General features: G+C 39.9%; 1 protein-coding gene across 3 annotated transcripts in view; it reads left to right on the top strand.

The window, feature by feature from the left end:
• The window catches only part of ZNF507 (zinc finger protein 507), a 40,215-nt gene that overhangs the window by 2,246 nt on the left and 17,942 nt on the right, over positions 1 to 20,027 (top strand). For 2 of the 3 annotated variants that reach the window (XM_059381449.1, XM_059381448.1), the window contains 3 exons: positions 5,204 to 7,338; positions 8,746 to 8,863; positions 12,466 to 12,580. In XM_059381449.1, the coding sequence (XP_059237432.1) occupies positions 5,206 to 7,338; positions 8,746 to 8,863; positions 12,466 to 12,580 (2,366 nt within the window). In that variant the 5' untranslated portion in view covers positions 5,204 to 5,205. Of the gene's footprint in view, positions 1 to 876; positions 1,000 to 5,203; positions 7,339 to 8,745; positions 8,864 to 12,465; positions 12,581 to 20,027 lie in introns of all 3 variants that reach the window. The other variant, XM_059381447.1, reaches the window with a different exon arrangement.

Here is a 20,027-nt window from a genome sequence, read left to right as displayed (position 1 = left end):
TTAAGAAATTCATGTACTTGTGATATTGATATTGTTTTTTTCTTAGTTAAGAAATTCATGTACTTGTGATATTGATATTGTTTTTTTCTTAGTGGCAATTAATCACATTAGCTAAGGAGATTTTAATTCAAATAAATTATAGCTGACAGTAAGATAAATCTATAAATGTGTAAGCAATCTCAAGGTAATTTTTTATAGACAGTTCATAATTTAGGAACATGAAAGTTCATCCAGTACCAGTCTCTTGTTTTACATCTGAGGAATCTGAATAAAATCCACAGAAACAGTGACTTGCCTAAGGTCACACAGCTGGTTGAGGGTACTCTAGAAGAGGAACTTCTGCCTTTTGACTGGAGCAAAATGTTTTGTATTTTAGGATTATGATAATGTAGAAGAATGGGAAATTGGTCATTACTTCACACAATCTTTAGTTGGGAAAGAACAAATTGTAAGTCTGAAAGAAAAAGTTCTTTATAAAATAGCAAACTGCCTTTGTACACACACAGAAAATTATAGCCTTTCTCCAGTTCCCCTCAGGCCCACAAGAATTGTTCAACTTGATTTTACTTATGATAACCATATGCTATAACTGAAAGGAACTAATTAGATGTACAAAGAAACCAAGTAGTAAATTATAAGGAAAGAAAGACAACAGAAATAATTTGGTTCTTTTCTTGGGAAAGACATTAATTACAAGCTTAGGCTGTGGAATACAGGTCTCCCCCACTTCAGTTTGCTTTCTGCCATTTCGCTTTTATGAAAGATCTACAAAAGTACCTATTTTCTCTAACTGAAAGAAATCCAAAGATTTCACTTCTACAAAAAAAAAAAAAAAAGGATGAAAACCAAAAGTAGTTTTTAATCTTTGTTTTGCAGCAAGCCATTAATAGAGGCAGCAGTTACCCCCGGCAGCAAGAGTGGCCCCACCAAGCTCCTTCCCTGCCCGAGAATTGTATTCAGCATCTCAGCATCAAGGCACCAGAGCTTTGAACTGTGTCTGTGAGCATCTGTGCTTTATCTTGATCTGTTTTGTGCATTCGTTAGCAAGGTGTGTCTTGAGGTATCAGAAAAGCCTAAGAGGTTACTTTTGGTTTGGGGAACACGCAAAACTTCTTCCATATAATTTAAGGGTCATTCCTTCTTCACTTGATATCATTTTGGCTTCTAAAAGATCTCGTAGGAAATTTCTACTTTCAGGTAGCTGGGGAAACCTGTCCTGTCGTCTAGGAAAAATTTGAGACTGAGTGGAAGGATTGTAGAACTTTTCTGGCTTGGGATGCAATTTATATTTATTTATTTGTAACAGTTTGGTATATTTTGTCTAATGTTATGTCTAAAGATTCCAAACAAGGAGCTCCCTACTTTACTGATGCCTCTAGTCTTTCCTCTTTCTGTAAATCTTCCTATGCAGCCATATTGGTCTTTTCCCTAACCAGATAATTAGATAGCAGGTTTATTCTTGTTTATGAAAATATAATAATGTTATGGCTGTTTTCCTTGTCAATCTTACCCTTGTGTTAACAGAATTCCAAAAGAGCAACTGAAGCACTCTAATTAGGATAATTCAAGGAGGATGTATTTACAAAGATACTCTTAATAAAGATGTAGGACTTCATAAAGATGTAGGCAAACTACAGGGATAATGCAGTTATCTGATGCTAGCAGTGTCAGGAGAAGGAAGAGTTACCAGAAGCAGGAAAGTCTTGCAGAGCCCCCTGCCTGGAGAGAATGGCCTTCCATTGAACATGGCCAATCCAAGGTGACCTAGAGGGAGGGAACCAAGGACATGAATACCCTGGTCTCACTCTGCTGCGTCCCTCTGATCTCCTGTCGTGGCTCCCCACAGGCAACCAGGAATCAGAGGGCATAGGAGTCTAATGATGTAATAACCTCCTGAGGCAGAGAACAGAGTGGAGGAAAGGAGACACTGAGCCCAGAGGGACAGATGGTTGACATCTGGCACAGCCGTCTTTTAGAATACAGTGTACCTCCCACCTCTTCATAAAGCTTTTCCTTACCTTCCTAGACCAAAACTAGCTTTTCAGTTTTTATTAGGGTTTGGTCATTAGCTGTTGCCTTCTGACTATTTTATCATGTGTACTGTTTCATTATTTAAAAGCTGTTCATTTTCTTTTAACTTCTAAATATGTTTGTCCTATCCAGTCAACTCAGTTTTAAACCATGAGTACTGTGATTTTTTTTCCATAATCATGTTTTGTTTAATGCCTTGCATATAACAGCTTTTCCTACAGCTTTTTATTATGAAAAGTTTTAAACATGTACACAGTAGAAAGAACAGTGAGGAATTCCTGGGTACTCATCACTCAACTTCAGTTACAAAATCTGCCATTCCTACTTCATCCCACCCTCCACCCACCCCTTTAACTGTCGTCATTTTTTAAAGTTTCATTTACATTGATCTGTTGAAGGTCATGGATAGTATGACGTGTTCATAATCCATGTTGTCATCATCACTGAGCCACTGGGATTGTATTTGTACTCCTTTTCATCTCTTCCCCCCCCCCCCCAAATTTTACTTCACTTGACATGGAATCCCATATATATGTGCACATTGGTGGCCCAAAGTGAAATTTTTGTGAAAATTTAAAGGATTGGCCTTAAGGTCAGCTTAACTCCCTCTTTGTGTATACTTTATCATGAACTCTGTTTATCTAACCTTTTCTAACAGAGACTTTTGTTTAATGAGACGAGACTTGTACGATTCTGCCATGCAGACTCAAACTGGTTTTTCAGGTGTTTCGTGATGTATTTTATGTTGTCATATCTGTTTTATAGCTGCCATTTCTGTACTTATCCCCAAATGTATGCAGCCTCTAAAATGAGGTACTTACATAAATGTTCAGGGAAAATTGGAGCATCTGCTGCAAATTTCCATTAGCTCTTAATGCCTGAGCAGACACCGCTTTTAAAATCGGAATGTTTTGTCAGTTTCTTTTGTATTAGTCTTTTTCTTCAGATAAAATGAACTCCTCCTCCTCTTCATTTTACTTTCTTTTTAAGGTTACACACTGAAATATCCACAGGGAGCAATTTGCACTGCTCTCTTTCCTATTCTGTCATTAAGTAGAAGAGGGATAACATGAAACACCTTTGTAACCCTGTGGGTATGCAAAGTCTGTTGAGCCAATAGTCACTTGTCAACTTGCAGACTATCAATCAGCCTACATGGATGTCACATTTCATTGAGAAGGACACCTTAGGTCTACAGTAGACCACCAGATCTTGTGCAAGAAACGAAATGTCCAAGGATTCCTGTTACTAACAATTACTTAACTAATTTGCATTTAATAATTGAACCGAAAGACAAAAAAAGCCTTGAGTGACCTTAAAGGGAAATCAGTAGTCACAGAAAGAGCCACAGTGCCCTTTGGCCTAAAAATGTGAAATTGTCAGGCAGTAAGGTAACTGACGAAGTCACAAAGGATTTTCCCAGAGAAATTTTTCCCATACTGATCCCTTCGTTAGTTACTTAAGATTTTATAGGGATTTAAAAATATTACTCTTCCTACTTGAGAAAGTTGGAAAGGGACTCCATAGTCTTTTGAGAGGTAATGCCCTCGGGTTGTTTAAGGGAGAGAGTAGCTAAAGGGCCAGCCATCTGAGCTGGGGTAGCAGTCACTGTTGTAATGGCTATGGAATACGTTCTTTGCCACGAATGCAGTTGGACATGGAGAAGAAAAGAAAACTGATCACATTGGACAGACTATCAGGGAAGGAGGGAAGAAGTAGTACTAAAGAAACCGAGTGTAAAATGTTTGCATTTTTGCCTGATGTGGACCTAGATATAGAAAGTTTGTGTGCCAGAAAGAGCAGAAAAATCAGAGGAAAAGCCATCATTACTGTTGCCAAGAGTAGATATGGGAGGACTGGCACTGCAGCTGGTCAGAGCACTGGTAGGGTCTAGCAGGAGTTAGATCTGATCTTGGCAGGGCTGAAGGGCCCTTCCGTGTTGATTCAGCCACCTGAGAGGAGAGAAGCCATTATTCACCTCCTAAAATAAGAATTCAGAGCCTGTAACTGGAGTTTAAGAATAGTATGGTCTTTGGTCTATAGCTGGTGCCACTAAAAATTTTGCTGGCATTTATTGAATGTTGTGAGTAAGACTCCAGAATGCACCTAAAATGTGGAAAAACAAAACTTGTTGCTGGAAAAAAGCCTAAACTGAAAAATGTGATCCAAGTCAACAAATTAATCTCACTTTGAGCCAAAGGAAATGTTTGAAATGAAAGTACTGCCAGGAAATAGAGGATTCAAGATCTAGGCGGAAAGATATTGTGAGTAGTTTTTGTTTTGTAACTTCCTTGGCTGTAGTGCATTGCTAGAACTTACAGAGAACCCCTTTTAAGGGCTTTGAATATGTAGACCTGAAACACCAGTTGTTTTCCTTCTCTGATGCCCCTCTCCCTTTCAGGGAAAAAAGAAAAGAAAAGAATGAAGAACATACATGCATATGAGTAGTAGTTGACCACTAATACGGCTTCTAGGAAAAAACCACAGCATGGTTTGTGGTTTATCTTCAGGAAGATAAATTGAAGGAAGTAAAAGAAGGAACTAGATCATTGCTTTTATGTAGTTTCGTTTGCATAGTACTTCTGAAAATTTACTCTGCCCTTTACAAGAGGTTCACAGCTGTATTTTCATAATTCCAAAGATCTGGGGAGGAAAAACTGTATGGTTTTAATAATAAAATTATAATTATATTTGTTGTAAGAAGTTGTCTCCCAAGAATTGTGTCAATCATGTATTGGCCTTACAGAATAGTATTTTGTAGTAGCTTGAGGTGGTTCCACATGCCCTGGGAATGCCTGTGTTTTTTCAGTCAAGGAATAGGAGTCCTGTTTTTTGTCATTGGGCAAAAGAGAGAGGTACTGATTGGACCCAGCTAGATGTCTAGGGGAAAGAAAGTGAAGAAAAAGGAGTTTCAAATTGTTAAAGTTATTTCCAAAGAAAGAAATCGATGGAAAGATCATCATCAGTCTTGATAGGGAACGGCACTCCAAAGAGAAGTTGTGAACAGTTTAAGTCTCTGTTGGGCATACCCAGGTATACTGATACGGAGCGCCCAGGTTAGAGAATACAGAGATTAGCTTAAACTCTAAGATTAGTTTCAATTTCCTGTAATTACATACCTGGGTTACCTATAATCTGGTTATTTCTTTCTGTTGTATGTTATCCTTTCTAGATATGGAAGAAAGCAGCAGTGTTGCCATGTTGGTGCCAGATATTGGAGAACAAGAGGCTCTGTTGACTGCTGAAACTGTCATCAGTTCATCATTGGAAATTGATGAACAAAGAAAAGTTAAAACAGATCCATTAATCCATGTTATCCAGAAGTTAAGCAAGATAGTAGAACATGAAAAGTCACAAAAATGTCTCTTAATTGGGAAGAAACGCTCACGTTCCAGTACTGCAGCACACTCTCTTGAAGCCCAAGAACTTTGCGAGATTCCAGCTAAAGTAACCCAGTCACCTGCTGCCGAGATTAGAAAGACTGAGATGTCACAGATACACTTCACCCCTGGCTCTCTTGCCCAGAATGATGGGAAGGCTATGTCTTACCAGTGTAGCCTTTGCAAGTTTCTGTCGTCATCGTTTTCTGTGTTAAAAGATCATATCAAGCAGCATGGTCACCAGAATGAAGTGATTCTGATGTGCTCGGAGTGCCACATCACATCTAAAAGCCAAGAGGAACTTGAAGCTCACGTGGTAAATGACCATGAAAATGATGCCAACAGTCGCACTCAACCCAAAGCCCTACAGTGTATAAGCCCCTCCAACTCTTTGTCTCAGAGACCCGCAGAAAGAAAGAATGAAACCACTTCTGATACCGCCATGAGTGTGGACAGTCCGCAAGCTCACCCCGCCCAAAATGTACCCGTGACAGAGATGGGTAAGAGGAAGTGGTATGCATATGAACAGTACGGCATGTACCGCTGCTTGTTCTGTAGTTACACCTGTGGCCAGCAGAGAATGTTGAAAACACATGCTTGGAAGCATGCCGGGGAGGTCGATTGCTCCTATCCAATTTTCGAAAATGAAAATGAGCCCCTAGGCTTGCTGGACTCCTCAGTGGCTGCTGAGCCTGGTGGGCTGGACGCAGTAGTCATTGCTATTGGAGACAATGAACTGAGTATCCACAATGGGCCTTCAGTACAAGTACAGATTTGCAGCTCAGAAACATTATCCTCTTCATCTCCTTTGGAACAGAGTGTGGAAGGGGAAGTTCATCTAGGTCAGTCGGTTACTCTTGACCCTAACGAGGAAGAAATGCTGGAGGTGATTTCTGATGTGGAGGAGAATCTGATAGCCGACAGTCTGCTTTCATCTGCACAGAAAATCATTAGTAGCAGCCCAAACAAAAAAGGCCACGTTAACGTGATAGTGGAGCGTCTCCCGAGTGCGGAAGAAACTCTTCCACAGAAGCATTTCCTCATGAATGCTGAAATTGAAGAGGGCAAAAACCTCAACCCAACAGAATCCCAGATCGGGTGTGAAGGAAGAGATGAAGTTTATCGAGCTGATAAATGTACTGTTGATATTGGGGGGCTGATCATAGGCTGGAGCAGTCCAGAGAAGAAAGACAGTGAGTTAATAAACAAAGGACTGGCTGCTGATGAGAACGCCCCACCAGGCCGAAGGAGAACAAATTCTGAGTCTCTCAGACTACACTCGTTAGCCGCAGAAGCCCTCGTCACAATGCCCATACGAGCTGCAGAGCTGACGAGAGCCAACCTCGGGCACTATGGGAACATAAACCTTCTAGATCCAGACACCGGACAAAGGCAAGTAGATAGCACATTGGCGGCATACTCTAAAATGATGTCACCACTCAAAAACTCTGCAGATGGATTAGCAACTTTTAACCAAAGCAACTCGACATTGGTAGCACTCCCGGAGGGTAGGCAGGAATTGTCTGATGGGCAAGTTAAGACAGGCATCAGCATGTCCTTACTGACTGTCATTGAAAAGCTGAGGGAAAGGACAGACCAAAATGCTTCAGATGACGACATTTTGAAGGAGTTGCAGGACAACGCCCAGTGCCAACCAAACAGCGAGGCGAGCCTATCGGGAAGCAGCGTGGTGGAGTACATCCCCAATGCTGATCGGCCCTACCGCTGCCGCCTGTGTCACTACGCCAGCGGGAACAAGGGCTACATCAAGCAGCACTTGCGAGTCCATCGGCAGAGACAGCCGTATCAGTGTCCTATCTGTGAGCACATAGCTGACAACAGCAAAGATCTGGAAAACCACATGATCAACCACTGTAAAACAAGAATATACCAGTGCAAGCAGTGCGAAGAGTCTTTTCATTATAAGGTAAGCATTGGTTCAGGAAGTCATTCAGAGAACCTTCAAATTTTTAGAGTCAGGAGGAAGCTTTGGTAGAGAGAGCCCAACCACCTCATTTTATAGATAAGGAAACTGAGACCTAGGGAAGTTGGATAATTTGCCCAGAGGATCCCGACTGAATTAGTATTAAAATTGGGATTGAAATCTAGGTCATCAGAATTTCTGGTGTAGGATTGTTTTCCCTGCCGACCGCCTCCTTAACAGTTTCTGTGTTTACTGCTTTAGTTTTAGTGTGGATATCTTTTTTTAAATGTGTTGATTTTAAATTGCAGGGTAATTACAAGGGAATGTACGGTGGAGGGACATACACAAATTTGATTTACACAAATGTAATCCTACATCATCAGCGCAAAAAAATAGCTATTTTTCATCTTCCATAGCCCCAAAATGTAGGTCATTCACTTGAGCTACACAACCAGCCAGTAGTGATCTGTGTCATTGCAGGAGGGAAAATAAGCTGTTTTGGACTTAATGAAAGATAGTCAAGTGGAAACAGAGCCACATGTGTTGTTTTATGGGCAGTTTAAGGGACTTTCAAGGACTATTTTGACTGATTTTCGTCTTACATGCTACCTTAAAACCCAACAACTAGCATGAGATACTGTTTCTGTAAAGGAAACTGGATTGACTCATTACTTTCAAACTTTCCTTCTCTCGTGTTTCAGTTGACTGTTCGGTGGGAGGAAAGTGTGCTTAAAGGGTAGCTAGGATGTAGGCTTTTTCTCTCAGATTCCCCAGAGTTGGAGGTCTAGCTCAGGAATAAAAAAGTCTTTGAGTCTGAGATTTCACTACCTACTTGGGTTGCCCTCATGAAAATCCGAAGTGGTCTCAGGCTACCAGACAAGCAGTGCATCCAGATGGGCAGCAAAAGCAGGTTCCCGAAGTTCCTTTGGCTCCTGCACTCTCGATTGTGGAGGTGGGGGAAGAAGATCCCATGGAGGAACGGTTCCATTTAGGTCTCTCTGGCACATTTAGTTGATACTGAAAGAAAAATTACCAGGAGTCCAGCAAAACAATTGCTGTTTGGATTTATTTTTATGAAAGCATTGGGTTATTCTGAGTGCTCTGCTCTTTCCTCCGCTGGCAGGCCAGTGTGTAAGTAAGTATGCACGTGCTGTGCGTAAGCAGGGGGTGGCAGGGGATTCCTCTCGGAAAAGGCACAAAGAACTGCCATTTTGATGGACTGTGATTTCCCTAGAGTATTTCTTTCCATAAACTGTCAAATAAGTCAGGTAATCTTTTAGCACATTTGATTTTAAAATACTGATAATGTGTTTTAGGTACTAGGCCATGAAAGCAATTAACTGCTTCTCCAGTCTCTGAGTAACAGTGCAGGTGTATTTATTGAATGTGAATATTTCTCAATTTTTTTAGAGTCAGCTGAGGAACCATGAGAGAGAGCAACACAGTCTTCCAGATACCTTGTCAGTAGCAACTTCTAATGAGTCAAGGATTGCCGGTGATACAGCTGATGGAAAATGTATTCAGGAAGGTATCCGTGCATTTTTTTTTTTTTTTTTTTTTTGGTTCAGGCTGCATGAGTAGTATAGGAAGTTTTCTTAAAAAGCTTAGTTGTCATGTGGGTTAATTTCAGGACTAAAGCTGCCTATATTCTCTCTTTTCATACTGCGGAGTGAATCTTAACCTGTGTTCCTGAGGTATTGAATGAAACACTGTATTAGTAAGTATTCGGCTTCAACACTGTAGGTAAATAATAGGTTGAAATTTATGCTGTCCTGTCAGAGCCAATCCCAGCATAAACCCTTGGGTGACATACCAGCAAGCTGGGGAAGCTTTTGCGAACGGCAGGCTCTCACCTCAAACTTTAAGTGAGGCTTCCTGCTGAGATCTTATTCTTATCCAAGTATGGCTGCCAGATTTCATCTGCATTATTCAAAAAAAAAAAAAACCACGCACAAGATCTTTTTATGCACTAGTTAGGTACTAGTTGGCCGAGTTTCTGCTAATAGGAATATTAGAATCAAAAGATTTAATTAGAGTTCCATGAAAAGGCGGATGCCACATCCGGAGAATTAGGGATAAAGCGTAATAAACCGTGCTTCCTTGCATCAGCTCTCTTAAATTGATATACTTTAAGTGTCTCAAGTGCTGTACGTAGTGTTTATGGGAAATAAAACATATTGGGGTGACTTTCCTTTTTAGATTTCCCAAGAATTAAAGTTAGAAACAACTGCAGAGTAAAATGTTTTACCGTAATGTTTCATTAAATTATACCCCAGAAAGCATAACTGATTCAAGAATGTTTCTGAAAGAACTGATTTTGACACCACTGTAGCACCAAAATTCCCTTGTCAAACAGATGTCATCCCTGTAAAACTATCCAAAACAAAAGGAGTTTATGACATAGCATCTGTTTCTGCAATAGATGGCTGAGCTAAAACAGTTTTGTTTCCTTTTTACAAAATAGCCCTAAATGCCTCCTTTTATTTTAATTCATTATGTTTCCATATTCCCCTTTAAAGGAGACATTAAAACATTTGATGTTGTTGGACCATAAATCCCTAATGAAGGAATAAAGTAACTACTACTCAGTGGCACCACCTGCGGTTAATACTAGTGGTGGAATGGCTTTTCTAGCACCATCTTCCAAAGCAGTAGTTTATAAAACTGTCCAAATGGGTTAACAAATTAGAACTCACAATTTTAATAAAAAAGATTAAAATGTCAGCTCAAAATTAAAGTAACCAGTTTGAGCTTTACGGTGATAGCATCTGTCCACCATATCCCCGTTTTACAGCATCTTTTCTTAGTGCATTCTGCTATTTCTTGGGGTTAAATGTATGGATTTAAACTGCTTGCCATGTCTGTTTTTCTCTCACTTCATTCCATTTTTCTTCTCTGTGGTAATAGTAAAACGCTTCAGATGACTGATAATCTGCTGCATACTTAAATGTTGACACTTTATTAATTCAATATTAAATCTTCGGAAATCTGGCTGTCAGGCCAAGAAACAAAGTGTTTTGCTCACAAAGAAGGTCAAAGAAATTCATGCCTTGCTAGAACTTCTTTAGCCACTTAATAAAATTAATGAACAAGTTGGGGGATGTGTGCCTCAGTCGTCCCCAGCCTCTGCCTCTCCCCACTCTTATGGGGTTATGTTATAACCTACGTTATATAGGACATGTTTTTGACTCTGAGACCCAGTGTAATGGTGTTTCAGACATTCTTTCTGCCAAAAGGCATGGAGTGCCCATCCTGAGCTTGCTGCCAGCAGTCCAGTGAAGGCATCCAGTGCCTGTACAGACTGCAGCCGGGGAGGAAGACAGAACTGTACTGACAGGGGTGTCAGCTAACGTCACAGGTGCTCTCCTAGAGCCATGGGCAAAGCACTTTCATATGGTGCTCCTTCGTGAAATTTAATTAAATTGTTCCTTATTGCAAACATAAAATTCGCAAAGTTTGGAAATTCGGCATAAACAGAAAACACAGATCTCTGCCCTCAGGGGAGTCTACAGCTAGGGACAGGTCAAGAGATCCGACACAAACATGCAGGTGGCACGCAGACTGCAGTGAAGGAAGAATAGAGGGTTCTCTGCTTTCTGAGTAAACCATGCTGGGAGGTTCTAGAATTTCCATTTTGTAGATGAGAAAACTGAGTCCTCACCAGATAAAATGCTTTTGCCCATGATCACCCTGGTACTAGGTGGAAGAGCAAGGACAAAGCCTAGAGTTTTGAACTTTTAAATCTAATATTGTTTCTACTGGGAACAGTTGCTTGAAGTAGCACGGGCTCTCATTCTGTGCTATATTAAGTTTTTCCATCTGTCATTTTTATTAGTTGTCATTGATCTGTACTATTTCTCACACAAAACCATTATCCAATATTTCACACTTCATTTTTTCAGGGTTTTTTTTTTTTTAAACTGAATTTGGAACAGTGCCACTTATAATCAAGTCCAAGTTTTTAACCTACCAATTAAGAGTAATACTTAAATTATAATTATGATTAGTGTGTATATTAATGTTGTAGACTTACACCAGGAAATTAGGACATTTTGTTCTGCCTGGCAAAAGTAGTTACAGGCAAAAGAAAATTTCAATTTTAGAAAGCTTAAATTTAACTTAAGGATTTTCTTTGTTGAAATTTCAGCGTGGGTTTCTTTTGTGCCAGCAGTTTTACGATTCTGTACTGTGCTAGTGTTCTACCTAAGCTTCCTTCCTGTTCTGGCTTATTCTCCAGCTTTCCATGCTTGCTTTGTTTCTGAATATAAAGCAGTCAGGCTGTGAATGGCCTGCAGATTTTGTGCTTACAGAAGAGTAAAGAGAGTGTTGAATATCTTCAGGAACAGTTTTACATGATCAAGGCATCCAGCTTGTTTTGTCTCCGGCTTACCCTGATTAAAACTACCCAGCCCTGTTGCTGCAGAGTGAGGGTGGTAACATGGCCTCTTTTCCACTGGATCCATGTCTTCTGGATTCCAGAGAGTGGCACACTCACATTAGTGATGACACTTATCCTTGTCACCTGTCGGTTTGCTGGGTATGATTATATGATATAATTTAGCACTGAATAATTCGTGCTGGTTTTTTCCTTCCGTTGTTGCACTGATAGCTGGCTTTCAGTTGTAAAAAAGGAAACCCGCAGGGTAAAAAAAGCTTTAGTCTTTTTATCTAGAGTTTGTTATATATGCCTTGCGGCATACTGTGTAATGTTGTATTAGAGTATGAAATCACAACTTGTTGGCAAATCAGTGTTTCCTTAAGACAGTGTATCCAGTATTAGTTAGACCACCTTTCAGATCAGCAGTGTATCTCTGGTTAATTCAGCTGCTGCACAGTCAGCAGGGCAGCTGGCATCAAGTTTATTACATTCTAGCATTTTGTACAAGGTAATGCATAAACTAACCCAATGTATTTATGTTTACAGGTCAGATGATGTTCAGCTTATATCTGCTGATAGTCTAGTTGCAGGAGAACCTGGAAAGCCGTGTTCAAACTTGTTAATTTTAATAAATGGGAAAGCCTTGATTGAAATATTAATACTGTGTGTTACAAATATTCAGTTACAGTGGAAACTGTGTCATTTGTATCTAATCAGTGCATTTCGCTAAAGCTCTCCAATCCCTTGTCTAGGGACTAAGTCTTCAGTCCAGAAACAGTATAGATGTGATGTGTGCGATTATACAAGTACAACATACGTTGGAGTCAGAAACCACAGACGAATCCATAACTCTGACAAGCCATACAGGTAAGTGTGATGATCCTCAAGTTTTAATGCTTGTATTAGAATATTTTACAGTAAAGAAAAAAATAGAATTAAAGATTCATAACACCTGTTATGAAACACAAGGTAGGTACAAAGAAACTCACTACTGGTGAGTGTTGTCTAGTTTGTTAAGAAATATGAACTTTAAGCTTTTGTCTTAGGACAACAGCATTTCATCTAGTTGAAATAGAGGAAGGTATCTACATCTGTCAGTTTGATGTTCTCAGTTTCATGTGGGTATAAATTACCATAGTAATCTTCAGTGCTTTGAGTACATTTCGGTAATTTGGAGGTTTAACTGCTCCATATTCCAACAAAAGATGCTTAAAACTTAAAAGCAATAAAATTCCCTATGAAAGAGGATTTTTTTTTTTTTTGAAAATTAAGCTATCATTTAATTTTGTTACTTGATTTTCCACAAAAGCCAATTCTAATACTTGTTTTCAGGAAATAAAGACGTTCTCAGGTGATCAAGATAGAAAGATAGAAATCATTATTTCCTAAGTACACTTCAGCTCTTGAGAATAAGCTGCATGTTGTTCGTGTGCTAAAAGTATAGACATTTTTGCAGAAGGTCCCCCTGTCCCAAGGCAATCTGTTCCACTTGAAGCCACAATGGAGTATCAGGATCCTACTCAAAGCTGAGACCTTCACCGTGACTACTTGTGCTAGGCCATGGGCGTGATCTTTTTCAATGGCTTATCAAAACCTGTTTCACATTTTAACTTCTCTCCCCAGTTTTTTATATAGGTATGACACAGTGTGTGGGAAACTTGCCCACTGTATTAGTAGCTAAATGAAAACCTGACAGACTGTGCCTGAAAATGCCATTATTTGATGTTATAGTATAACATTTGCAAACTTATTTATAATCGTTCTTATTTATTTATTTATAATCAGTCCTTAGTATATTCATTTGCCAAGTCTCATAGCTCTATGGAAGGTGTTTGGCCTTATCTCATTGTGTTTTTATTTCAAACATTTTTAAAACTAGGATCCCTAAGAAAGATTTTTCCCCAGAATACAATGAAGGCCATTAACCATTATCAACAACTTCATGCCAGAAATTATAGATGAGCAGTAATCGGTACTTAGCGTGTATCATTTATGATTGTTACTAGGAAGCATTTAGAAGAACATGATGGAAACGGGACACTGGTTCATCTGATAAGAGGAGAAAGTTTTGCCTTTATATTTTGGGTATCTTTATTTTTAAATGTAATGATATCCTGTGCCAAATTCATGTGATCCAGGCAAGAATAAAATAACATTCTTTGGATCTAGAATTAGATTCATTGAGAAGTATTTATTGAGCAATACTACATTCCAGGAGCTGTGCTGGGCTATTAGAGTATAGTCATGATCAAAAGGTTATTATACCTCTTTCATGAAATTTGTAGATAAACAATAAATAAGTGAACTCTCAAATAGACAGTTATGATAAGTTTATGAAAGATTCTGGCTCTATGGGGCGCCTGGGTGGCTCAGTGGGTTAAAGCCTCTGCCTTCAGCTCGGGTCATGATCCCGGGGTCCTGGGATCGAGCCCCACATCGGGCTCTTTGCTCAGCAGGGAGCCTGCTTCCTCCTTCCTCCTCTCTCTCGGCCTTCCTTTCTGCCTACTTGTGATCTCTGTCTGTCGAATAAATAAAATCTTAAAAAAAAAAAAAAAAAGATTCTGGCTCTCTAGAGGAGTCTTCACATCTACCTGAGTAGATTAGTCTTAGAGCTTAAAAAAGAACTTTGATAGTTTTTGGTGTCCTAGAGTTTATGTTTTCTTATGTTCTTAAGATATTCACAGATTCCTAGGGTTGGTTGTGATTGTCCTAGGGTCTTCCTACCAATGGGCAATGTACTATGAGAATCCTCCTCCTCTTACAAGAAAGTGGCATCCATTTGTTACTTTTCAGGATTATTCACACTATACTTGGTCACTGGGTTTAGCCTGAGTGCTTATGTCTTAGGAGACATATGTCTTATGTCCCGCTCCCTGTAATTATGAACATTTTCTCAAAAGTCTTATTTTTTTTATTTTGTTTTTTATAAACACATAATATATTTTTATCCCCAAGGGTAGAGGTCTGTGAATCGCCAGGTTTACACACTTCACAGCACTCACCATAGCACATACCCTCCCCAGTGTCCATAGCCCCACCCCCCTTCTCCCAACCTTCCTCCTCCCAGCAACCCTCAGTTTGTTTTGTGAGATTAAGAGTCACTTATGGTTTGTCTCCCTCCCAATCCCATCTTGTTTCATTTATTCTTCTCCTACCCCCTTAACCCCCCATGTTGCATCTCCACTTCCTCATATCAGGGAGATCATATGATAGTTGTCTTTCTCTGATTATCAAAAGTCTTATTTTTAAACAGTCAAATCTTGGGACTCTTTTTTTGACTTTCTGTAGATACTTTAAATCCACATGGGATTGTGAATTAACACAGTGTATTCCAGTAAGCTTCTAGGACTTCCTCTTCCTTGTCAATATTGCTTGATTCAAGCTAGTTAGCATCGCATTCTTGAAGTCTCATTTAACCCGAATAATCACTGTAGTCTTTCTAGCCAGTTGCATGTATGCTTCATTCAGTTTTGCCACCTTATACACTTACTGGTCAGAGTTTGGGCTGCTTTTCTCAGAATCCGTGCCATATACCTACTTTTTGTTAAGAAACACGCTTACCAGGAGCAATGATGAATTTTTCATGGAGTTTGAGTGCCTTGTTGCGCAACTTCTAGTCTTTGCACAAGGGCAGAACAGGTGCGTTGGTGTTTTAATGTGCCTGTTATATAATGGGTGTTCTGCAGTATGTGTAACTGTTCTTTGCACAAACCTTTCCTTTTTATGCTTCCATTCCAGTCCTTCACAGAACTCATTTGTGTGATCTGGGCCATCCGCTTCATGTACTAGTTAAGAAGAGCCTGGTTCCAGGGGCAGATAGTCCTGCGATTGAATCTGAGCTCTCTGACTTAATGGCACATATTACGTTGGGGAAACTATTTAACCCTATTATGCTTGGTCCTGTATTTTCTAAAATGAGGATAATTAAGGCACCTGCTTTACAGGGCAGGCATGAAAACTAAATTCAATACCATATGCAACATCCTGTCACAAAGTAAGCACCCATTAAGTAATATTCATTGGGCCCAGTTTCTATCCTCGTCCTCTGTCACGGATTCATTGTGTAACATCACCTCCCCTAACCCCCTCCCCAGAAATGCTATTGACCTCTCATTTTAGAAACAAAGAGTAATCCTATTTCTAGATAGACAGGCATAGCTTATTTCTTTTACAAGAGAGATGCTACTCCCAAGTAGAAATGTCACAGCTGAGATCCCTGTGCTGTGTTGCCTTAGAGGCAACCCAGTGTCTTGTGCAGCACTCATGCTTTTGAGTCTCAGGCCTAGGCTACACACCTGTGCCCAGCTGGGTGACATTGTGGATGTTTTTACAAGGTAAGCCTGCTTTCCCATATGAATCAGGAGAATACTGCCTTGCTCATAAAGCTTTGTGAGTACTGACTGAGGCCAGTTGTATTAAACGCCCACCATATTTCCTGGGACATCAAAGGAGCTGGTTTTCTTCTCCTGCTCCTTTGCTTTGAGGGTCATCTCAGAAACTCTGTCCCTGTCACAGAAGGAAGAGAGCTATTTGCCATTCCTGTGTGAGGACACAGAAAGATGAAAAAGGCATCATCCCATCCCAAATGTTGCATTACCAAATGGAACAAACTTTGTTTTTCAGTGCTTCATTAAGGAATTTCCATGTAGGGGCACCTGGGTGGCTCAGTGGGTTAAAGCCTCTGCCTTTGGCTCAGGTCATGATCCCAGGGTCCTGGGATCAAGCCCCACATCAGGCTCTCTGCTCAGCAGGGAGCCAGCTTCCTTCTCTCTCTCTCTCTGCCTGCCTCTCTGCCTACTTGTGATCTCCATCTGTCAAATTAATAAATAAAATCTTAAAAAAAAATTTTTTTAAAGGAATTTCCATGTAAACCATATACCTGATGTTTATAACATTGACCCCACAGTTAAAGGGCTCCATTCAGGATTTTCAAAGAATAGATTATCCTCTTAATTTTAACATTACAGTTGTAGAATTCCTCCTGGTTCACATCCCCCAATATTACTTTTGTGACTGGCGAGAGATGGAAGATGGGATGACAACACATTTTCCTCAAATTACCAAGTTCCCTTCTCGCTGTCTAACACTGAACCAATTCTCCCTTGGAAAGACACTTGAAGGGCACCTGTGTGACTCAGTCTTTTAAGCATCTGATGCTTAATTTCAGCTTGGTCACGATCTCAGGGTTGTAAGATAGAACTCCACATTGGGCTGTGCACTCACTAGGCATGGAGCACAGTGGCTGTCACAATCTTGGTCACAATCTCAGGGTTGTGAGACAGAGCTCCATGTTAGGCTGTGCACTGGGCATGGAATTCCTTCTCCAACTGCCCTTCCTCCCCCATAAAATTAAAAATTAAAATTAAAAAATAAACACACTTGTATTAGTCCTTATGTTTTGAAACTACATCATGGCATGGCAAGAGGTAGGAGAGGCAACATGACAAAGAAGACACGGGCTTTGGACTAAAGTACTTGGTACACTGCCTGGAGTGTATTAGGTGCTCAGTAAATGTTGACTGATAGTTTTTCTCATCTGTGAAATGGCTCTGGTTCTGTAAGTTGTGTTTTGAAAATAAACATATAGTGGAATTACTATGCTTTTTTCCTCCTTAAGAAGAATTGCTGCCCAGATAGGAATGTTGAATTTTTTAAGAGTCCTGTTTTAATACCGAGGCCAGAAATACCCAATATTTCCCCTAAATGTTTCAGATATACTTTCAAAGTAAGTTTGTTCAAATCAGCAGCTAAACAAGGTCCAAACATTGCATTTGGTTGATGGTCTTTCTCTCTTTAAAATTTTTAATACTTTTTAATTTAAGGTAGTGCACATCCTGAAAATTGCATAAACTTGAAGTGTACAGCTTGATGGTTGGGTCACAAATTAAACTTCTTCTTATAACTATTCAGACCAAGAAATAAGCCATTGCCAGCTCCTCTGCAGCACCCTCTTCTTGGGGCCTTCCAGGCACTGACTACCTTTCTCCTCGTTTCTCCCTTAGCCTCTACCCCCTAACTCTCTTGACTTGAGTGGACCCCAGCACATGGCTTGAACTCAACAACTCTGTAAGATCAAGACCTGAGCTGATAGCAAAAGTCAGATGCTGTAACTGACAGACCAACCTAGGCATCCATTTGACCTTTAACATCAGAAATTAGTTTTGCCCTTCTTTGAACTTAACAGAAATGAAATCATGTAGTACATCTATTTTTTTTTTTAAGTTTTTAAAAATAAGCTCTACACCCAGCATGGGGCTGGAACTCCTCAAGATTTTTTCAGCTGAACCAGCCCATCGCCCCAATGTACGTTCTTTTATATCTGGCTTTTTTTATTCATCATCACTATGTATAATTTAATGTGGTACTAATGCATTCCTTTTCATTGCTGTGTGGTATTCCGTTGTAAGGTTAGCCATTCATTCATTTCTTCTACTAATGGTAGATGTTTGGATTATTGCCCTATTTCCCCTTTATTGCAGATAATGCCTTTTGAGCATTCTATTTTAAATATACAAGATTTTCTTAATTTATTTGAGATTGAGCATGAACCAGGGGCAAGAGCAGATGGAGAGGAAGAAACAGACTTCCCACTGAGCAAGGAGCCTGATGCAGGGCTTCATCCCTAGAGCCCCAGGACATGACCTGAGCCAAAGGCAGACACTTAACCAACTGAGTTGCCCAGGTGCCCTGAACATTCTTTTATGTGTTTCTCAGTGTATATATGAAACAAGGCCATTTTCATTGGGTTTATGCCTAGGAACAGAGTATCTGGGTAATAAGGCACAGATATACATTCTGCCTTCGTAGATGCTCAGCAATTATCTAAAATGTACAGCGACTGTATGAGTTCATATTCTCACCAACACTTTGTATTGTCACTCTTTAATTTTGATCATTCTGGTAAGTGTGGAGAGGTATGTTGTTCTGGTTCTAATTTGCATTTCCCTAATGATTTGTGAGGTTGAGTATCTTTTCATTTGTGTGCTATTGTCTGTTTCTTTATTGGATTATTTGCCATTTTTCTTACTGGTTTGTAGCAGTTCTGTGTTCAGAATACAGGTTCTTTGTCTGTTGCGCATATTGCTTATCTCTTCTAAACTGTGGCTTATCTTTCTATTCACAGTGATTTTTTTTTTTTTATTTATTTGACAGAGAGAGAAATCACAAGCGGGGTGGGGGGGCAGGCTCCCCGCCGAGCAGAGAGCCCGACGCGGACCCGATCCCAGGACTCTGGGATCATGACCCGAGCCGAAGGCAGCGGCTTAACCCACTGAGCCACCATTTTTGACAAATTTCTATCTTTAATATAGTCAAATTTATTAATCTTTTTCTTTGTAGTTAGGACTTACGGGTCTTTATACTCTGAAACTGATATTGGTGTTTTTGAAATAGCCTTGTGAGGTACATAAATTAGAAGTAAAAATGTGTGCTCATAGGATAATGATTCTGATTTTCGGGGATGCACATCAGCTGAATCTAAAATACTGTATTTTTGTATTAATGAGCCTAGTTTTCTAATATGACACTAAAACTAAAAGAAAAATACTTTTTAAATGAAATCCAGGAAAGTTTGGTTTTTTTTTTTAAAGATATTTTTTATTTTTTATTTATTTGAGAGACAGAGAGTGAGGGAGTACAAGCTGGATTAGGGGCATAGGGAGAGGGAGAAGTAGGCTCCCCGCTGAGCAGAGAGAGCCTGATGTGGGGATCATGACCTGAGGCAAAGGCAGACACTTAACTGACTGAGTCACCCAGGCGCCCGAAATCCAGGAATGTTTTAAGCAGTGGAAATGACATTTTGGAATGACAAGGCTGCCTCTCCTTATAGTCAGTCATTGAATAAAGTTTGGTTTTTCTACAACTATAAAAATATTAGAAATTATAATAACCGTCAACATTTTTTTTTAACATGGGCCAAGCAGTGTGCTAAGCACTTTATTTTTGTGAGCTCACTTTTTTTTTTTTTTTAAAGATTCCATTTATTAATTTGACAGAGAGAAATCCCAAGTAGACAGAGAGGCAGCTAGAGAGAGAGGGAAGCAGGCTCCCTGCTGAGCAGAGAGCCCGATGCGGGACTCGATCCCAGGAACCCGAGATCATGACCTGAGCCAAAGGCAGCGGCTTAACCCACTGAGCCACCCAGGTGTGAGCTTACTTTTATGCCTTATAATGGCCCCATACTTAGAAATATTACTGTCCCAATTTCATAGATGTGCAAACAGGAACTGGGTGAATTAAAATTTGCCTGTCTCAGGTATGCCAGAAAACTCTTAGTGATGCCTACCACCACTGCATGCCAAACCACCCCAATTTA

This window comes from Mustela nigripes, chromosome 17 (genome assembly GCF_022355385.1).
Source record: "Mustela nigripes isolate SB6536 chromosome 17, MUSNIG.SB6536, whole genome shotgun sequence".
NCBI classification, from domain to species: domain Eukaryota; kingdom Metazoa; phylum Chordata; class Mammalia; order Carnivora; family Mustelidae; genus Mustela; species Mustela nigripes.
The sequence above is the reverse complement of the archived record's forward strand: the minus strand, read 5'-3'. Positions and strand labels throughout refer to the sequence as shown.